The 7,275-nt window shown below is 27.0% G+C and overlaps 4 protein-coding genes across 4 annotated transcripts; 3 read left to right on the forward strand and 1 right to left on the reverse strand.

Moving 5' to 3' along the window:
• Positions 1–416: 416 nt before the first annotated feature.
• ENU1_174240 (rodhanase family domain containing protein) lies at positions 417–1,142 on the forward strand (the record flags this gene model as incomplete). The annotated part of the gene is made up of 1 exon (XM_008861274.1): positions 417–1,142. One exon carries the CDS (start codon positions 417–419, stop codon positions 1,116–1,118), a length of 702 nt encoding a protein of 233 aa, XP_008859496.1. The 3' UTR covers positions 1,119–1,142.
• Positions 1,143–1,739: 597 nt separating this feature from the next.
• On the reverse strand, positions 1,740–2,489 carry ENU1_174250 (ribonuclease, putative; the record flags this gene model as incomplete). The annotated part of the gene is made up of 1 exon (XM_008861275.1): positions 1,740–2,489. One exon carries the CDS (start codon positions 2,487–2,489, stop codon positions 1,740–1,742), a length of 750 nt encoding a protein of 249 aa, XP_008859497.1.
• Positions 2,490–2,857: 368 nt separating this feature from the next.
• ENU1_174260 (exosome complex exonuclease, putative) lies at positions 2,858–5,563 on the forward strand (the record flags this gene model as incomplete). The annotated part of the gene is made up of 1 exon (XM_008861276.1): positions 2,858–5,563. One exon carries the CDS (start codon positions 2,858–2,860, stop codon positions 5,561–5,563), a length of 2,706 nt encoding a protein of 901 aa, XP_008859498.1.
• A 277-nt stretch (positions 5,564–5,840) lies between these two features.
• On the forward strand, positions 5,841–7,244 carry ENU1_174270 (hypothetical protein; the record flags this gene model as incomplete). The annotated part of the gene is made up of 1 exon (XM_008861277.1): positions 5,841–7,244. The coding sequence occupies one exon, from the start codon at positions 5,841–5,843 to the stop codon at positions 7,242–7,244; it is 1,404 nt and encodes a 467-aa protein (XP_008859499.1).
• Positions 7,245–7,275: the final 31 nt, after the last annotated feature.

A 7,275-nucleotide genomic window follows, 5' to 3' on the forward strand; every position in this document is an offset into this window, starting at 1 on the left:
TAGGGAGAATTTCTTCAGTATGATGTTGGGATATATTCATTTAAGGTTTTTCTTAAATTAAAATGAATAGATTTTTCATTGACGAAAAGGGTTTTGAAGTATTTTTTAATGAGCCAAAATCGAGAGTTGCATTAGAACTATAATGAATAATAATTGAAGGTTTTTAACAATTGAACTGTCACTCACATTCTATTTGATTCTTGTGGTTGATATTATTTAATTGTTTTATTTTCAAGGAATTATTAAATTTCTTTTAAGAAACATGATAGTCTTAAAAACATTATTTATAATTTTGTTTTTATTAAAAAAAAGAAACGTCAAAGATGATCTATAAAATCAAAAAAAACAAATAAGATCTTGAATTGCACAAAATTAAAGGAAATAAAACCCTAATGGTTCATTCAAGGAATCTCCTCATGAAACCAGTTAAATCAAGGAGATGCATGAATAATACAGAAAAAACAATGAAAAGTCAAAGACTTATATCAGCTTTAACTTTTTCATCAAGTTTTTATGAGTCAATACAACCTTCTTCTGAGAAAGTTCAATTTTATACTTCTCAAAACATTGAGAGAAGTAAATCTGCACCTAAACTTCTCATAGAAGAGAAAAATGAAGAGGTTTATTTAATAAATCCTTTTATTAATGCACAACATCAACCTTTTTACTACAGCCAAGAAATTTCAACTATTTCAGTTGAAAATTTTCTTAAATATCTAACTAAAAATAATATTGTTGTTGACTGTCGTTACCCTTATGAATATGAAGGTGGACATGTTATAGGTGCTTTAAATTTATGGAACCCAGGATTATTATTTGAATATCTTAAAAATAACTTAGAACAAATATTAAGAATGCAAAGTATTATCATTTTTTATTGTGAATTTTCTAAGACTCGTGCTCCTCGTCTTGCTCGTCAGCTAAGACATTTTAACTTAGTAAGAAATAAACAAAGTTATTTCAAAGAAGTATATTTACTTGAAGGTGGATTTAATGAATTATATTCATTAAATCCTAGTTGTATTGAAGGGAGTTATGTTGAAATGAATGATTACAGATATTCTGAAAGAATGTTATTATATTATAAAATCTGTACTAATTATAAAATGGTAAACTAACTAAATTGTTTATTATTTTCTTAAAAAATAAAATATATATAAATTGACTGATTTAATTGAGGATGTTCTTCTTTCTTCTTTTTAAAGAAAGAATAATGTATGAACGACTTTCATTTCTTAAATAATTTTCTAAATAAATTACATTTAAAATTTCTAAAAGAGTAAAGTAAGAATTATTTAATAAATACTTCATTTTTTTATCTAAAAAATGAACAGAAGTAAAGATAACAAATATTTTTATTTGTGTTTGTTATCTAATAAAAAAAAGAAGCATTTAAAATATACTTCTTTTATAAATTTATTAATTCAAAAGAATTTTTAATATCATTTATTTATAACAACACAAATATATAATTTTATGATAATAGTATAAGATTATTTTGAAAATAATCAGTTAGTTATATACATTTTTATGGATAATTATTTTTCATTGATTTAGTTAAACTATTAAAATAATTTATATTTCATTTTGAACTAATACAAAATTTTTAATGAATCTTTTGAAAAGCAGAAAGAAGATAATTAAGAATTAAGAATGTTATATAATACCCTACAATTTTATACTTTAAATGAACTTTAGTTAAAATATAAAAAAAACTTAATCAAATCGTCAAAGTGAAATTAATAATCACATCCTGTACTTGATAATGAAGGAAGTGGTTGGAAAACAATATTATCACCGCAGGTTTCTTGTTTAAAAGCAGCAGATGGGCAAGTAATAAATTGTGGATTAGATTTAGTTGAAGTAGTGACCATAGTACAAAGTCTTAATTCAGCTAAATTTTTTTTATTACAAGTGAAATAAACGGCATCATTAACACCTATTTCTTTAGCAACTAATTCTTTTAACCATGACTTTTTATAACTAGTTGCTCCATCAGCTTTAACACCATTAGCTTTAAATAATTTCCACATATCATGTTTAATAAGAATATTCATTGCAGCAGTAGCATAATCTTTTGGTCCTGTAGATCCATTATAAACATCACTTAAGCAAGTTCCATGTTTATCATATTCATAATTGAAGAATTTACATTTTGTTAATGATGGCCAATTGTATGATAATTGCTCTTTAAAGTTTCCTGTAATTAATTTAGAAACTTGAGCATCAGTATATGGTGATTTACAACATGATGGATATCCACTTACAAAATTTGGCCACCATCCATGCATAGTAAAACCTTCATGGAATGCTCTTGTGGTTTCTGGTAAATCACAACATTGTGTTTTACAGAATTGTCCAGCCCATGTTTGGACATGAAGAATATAATCATATGAAACTTCAGTGTTATGATTAGAACATAACCCAAAATTCTTGTGTGAGCATTTTGCTAATGCTAAAGTGGCTAAAACAATCAAATAGAACATCATGAATCATTCCAGTTCTGGCGCCTTTTCATAGTTCTATGAAACTATAATTATATTAACTATTAACTATTAAAAATTTATTGGCTTTTAATTGACCATTTCTCAACGCATTAAAATACTATTTTATCGGTTGAGTTAAAATTCTTTTTAATTCCTTTGTCAAGCTTTGTTTTTTTTAGTTTTTAGTTTTTTTCTTTTAATTTTCTTTTTTTTTATAACAATTATTCCACTTAACATTCACTAAATTTATTTTAGTTATTCTTTCATTTATGCTTCAACAATTTTAAAGAGAAATTGAGGGTTTAATAATTGTTATTAATAAAAAATAAAAAATTAAAAAAAAAGATAAACTGCAAAAAACAAAAAGTAAGATGGAATGTGTGAATGAAGTAAAATATGTTGTGAAAGGAAAATCACGATGTGAAAAGATTGTAAGGCAACACTACTTAAGAGACGATATTGCCTGTGGTTTAAGAAAATGTGCTACTTGCAACCAAACAAATTTACCATTAATTGGAAAAACACAATATGCTATGTTTGATCATACAGTATTACTTAATCAAATTGATGCACTACAAACAGAAAGTTTAACAGATTTTATTATTCCTCAAACTGCATTAAATTATGTTGCAAACAATTCAAAGTCCATTTATAAAAAGGTAAGAAATATTATTGCAAATGAAGACCGTGCTGTATTTTTGTTTTTAAATGAATTTTTTAGAGAGACTTATGTCATTGCACAAAATGAGGAATCAAATATTCATAGAGATTTTAGAGCTTATGTCACATCTGTAAATTGGTTAAATAAACATTATTCATTAAATGGATCATCTGTATTATTTGTTACTAATTCCAAAGAATTAAAAGAAGATTATATTAATGCAGGAATACATACAATGACATTCATTGATTTTGTTGAGCAATATTACCCAAACGATACTACATTACGTGATAGAATTACTGATACTATTACATCACAAGGAACAACCGTATTTTATCCTAATCATCTAACAAAAGAAGAAATAACTCGTTTAATTTCTGAGAAAAAATTAGTCCAAGGAAGTGTTAGAATGAATAGATTCAACTTTAAAGAAGCAACTGTTTATACAACAGAAAAGGAAGAAATTCTAGTTAGTGGATTGGAAGATATTAATCGAGCTGTAGAAGGAGATATTGTTGCATTACAACTACTTCCTAAAGACCAATGGAAAAAAGAGTTACATACTATTAATAATGATTATGAAAAGAATGAAAAAGAAATAAACAACACTGTTCACATGGATAATGCAATGGAAGTAGAAGGAAAACCTACCGGAAAAATTGTTGGTATTATTAAAAGAAATTGGAAACCTTTACCTGGTTATATTAAACAAGAAAGTAGTGGTAGTTATTCTACTAATTTATTATTCCTTCCAACAGATAAAAGGTTCCCACCAATCAGAATTAAAGCTAGAGACCCTGCTAAATTAGCTTCTCAACGAATTCTTGTTTTAATTGATGCATGGGATACAACATCAAAATATCCAACAGGTCATTACGTTGCAACATTAGGTAATGTAGGAGATAAAGCAAGTGAAACAGAAGCTATTTTAGAACTTCATGAAATTCCCCATTATGAATTTCCTGAAATTGTACTTAAATGCCTTCCAGTATTACCATTTGAAATTACTGAAGATTACCTTAAAGGGAGATATGATTTTAGAAAAGAAAATGTTTGTTCAATTGATCCACCAGGATGTACTGATATTGATGATGCCTTACATTGTAAAATTCTTCCTAATGGCAATTATGAAATTGGAGTTCATATTGCTGATGTGTCATGTTTTGTTAAACCCCATACAGCATTAGATGAAGAAGCTTCTAAACGAGGAACAACGGTTTATTTAGCTGATAGAAGAATTGATATGTTACCAAAACCATTAACAGAAGTTATTTGTTCAATAACACAAAATACTGATACACTAACATTCTCTGTTGTTTGGGAATTAGATAAAGATGCTAATGTTATTAATTGTACATATCATAAAGGAATTGTTCATTCATATAGAGCATATGCATATGGACAAGCACAGGCAGTAATTGATGATAAGAGTAATCAAAGCGAATATGCTCAACAATTACGTGCAATGTTAATGTTATCTAAAAAATTAAAACAAAAAAGAATTGATGCAGGAGCATTAATGTTGGCATCAAGTGAAATTAAAATTGAAAAAGATGAACAATTTAATCCAATTGGAGTTAAAGAATATCAAACATATGAAACCAATTCAATGGTTGAAGAATATATGCTTCTTGCTAATGTATGGGTAGCTAAAAAAATCTATGACGCATTTCCTCATTGTGCTATGTTAAGAAGACATCCACCACCAGATGAACATACTTTTGAATGGTTAGCAAATGTATTAAAACATAAAGGAAAGTCATTAGATTTTTCTAGTTCTAAAGCACTTTCAGAATCATTAGATAAATGTGGAACTAATGAAGACCCTGTTATTGGAAAGATTATGAGAATATTAGTAACACGTTGTATGCAACAAGCAAAATACTTCTCTAGTGGATATTTTTCTTATAATGAATTTAGACATTATGGTCTTGCAGCTGAAATTTATACTCATTTTACTTCACCAATTAGAAGATATGCAGATGTAATGGTACATCGATTACTTGCACAAGCAATTGGATTTGACCAAATAGATTTAACTATGTCAAAAGAAAAAATGAAAGAAATAGCTGATAATATTAATCATAGACATACAATGGCACAACATGCTGGAAGAGCATCAACTCAAATGTATACATTAATATTCCTCAAAGATAAAGAAGTTACTGTTGATGGTTATGTAATTAAAGTTATGAAGAATGGTATTATAATTAATATTCCACAATATGGATTAGAAGTAATTGTATTAATTGATCAAAAATATGGAATGGTATTTGACGAAAATGAAAATACACTATGTAACATGAATATCAAATTTGGAGTATTTGATAAAGTAAAAGGAATATTAAGTATTGACAAGAGTAATGAATTCCAATTGAAACCAGTTTTAAAATTGACACAACCTCATTTGGAATAATTTAATTTTGACTGCTTTTTCGAATTAATTTTTTGTTAAATAAAAATTGTCTAAAAAGCCATAGAATAAATTACACATTTCAATTTTTGATAATCAAAAGAATTTTAAATATTTTATAAAGAAAAACTATAAAATTAAAAATTCTTGAATGTTTATCTTCATTACATTTATAATTAATGTTTTGGGTGTTGTTAGAAAAGCAGTTTGTTTTATCTCAAACATAATATTTCTTAAGATAAAATAAATAATTAATATATTAATATATCACATATAGTCTATGATGAGAATTGAAAAATATCAAGACATTGGTACAAATTTAAATAGCGTTTCAGGATTGTCTTATATTTCATTTGATTGTTATTTAGGTCATGGACAATTAAATGTTGAAAATAATTATTATCCACAAATTTGTTTTGTTCATAAAAACCTTTTTTATGATAGAATTGGAGAAATACAATTTCCTTATTGTGGGGTTCAGTTAGAACTTACTGGAGCAAATGGACAAAAATCAATTTGTTTTCTTTCAGGTTGTTACGAAACAAAATACACTAATGGGATTACAGAAGATGATGCAAATAGAACAATACTTACTTCACGTAGTCTTTATGAATTACTTTCATGGAATATTTTTGAAAGCACTTTTATTCCAGTTATTATGAGTCCTTATCCTGTTAAGACTCTTCCAATCCAATTAGTTGTACTTCACAGAGAAAACGGATGTTCTAATATTATACCCGTGTATAATACTGAAGTTCTGATCTATATGACATGGAACACTACAACAATAAATATAGATATTAATGGAACCTTTACTGTTTGTTTGGAATCGGTAAACAGATTAAACCTAGTTACCCTAAGCGACACAAAATTTACTTTTTACCAACCTAATTTAACTCAAATCGGTAAACTTCAAAGTTCTGTTCCAAACGCTTTTGTAAGTCCATCACCTAGTGTAGACTTTCAATGGTTCCCAACAGAAAAAGTTTTTCCAGAAGATACTTCAAATTCTTATGACCAAAAATATCAATGGAAAAGATTCTTCTTAGAAGATAGAATTGAGGTATTAAATAATTTACCTTTATACTTTACTCCAACAACTTTTATTGGCTATAAAATGGCTTCTCCATTTAATTTTCATAAAGTGTTCAAATCTTACACGTCTTTATTAGTTGTTAATAGTAGTTATAAATTTCTTCGTGGAGGACTTGTAATTATTTCACCTAGTTATTCTTTAAATTTTGCTTGTCAGCTTCATTCATTCAACATAACAGAACTTCCTTTTACTACTTCTGATTGTACTTCAACGACTAAAGACTGTAATAAATGTGGGGGTTCAATTAGTTGTGTTTTCATTCGGCTTGTTGTATTTATTGGAAACACTAGATGTTCAAAGACAAACAATGCAATTTATTATAAATTTGAATCAGGTTCTATTATAGTGGATATTGTTCAAGTTATTTTAGATGTTCAAAATAAAACAAATTCAGAATCTTTTTGTGATACTAAAAATTACTTTTGTAATGGAAAGGAATGTACTCCTCCTTCTCAGTTGCTTAATTCTGGTCATGTTAACTGTACCCATCTTTGTGGTTATTGTCGGTCAGGGTTTAGTTGTAATGAACAAGGGAAATGTATTCGAAATACCAAAGAGATGTATCAAGCCAAAAAAATGGAGTTGTAAGAGAGAAATTATAACAATACAAATAATTGTA

Source organism: Entamoeba nuttalli (assembly GCF_000257125.1).
Source record: "Entamoeba nuttalli P19 unplaced genomic scaffold asmbl_7676, whole genome shotgun sequence".
Lineage (NCBI taxonomy): Eukaryota > Evosea > Mastigamoebida > Endamoebidae > Entamoeba > Entamoeba nuttalli.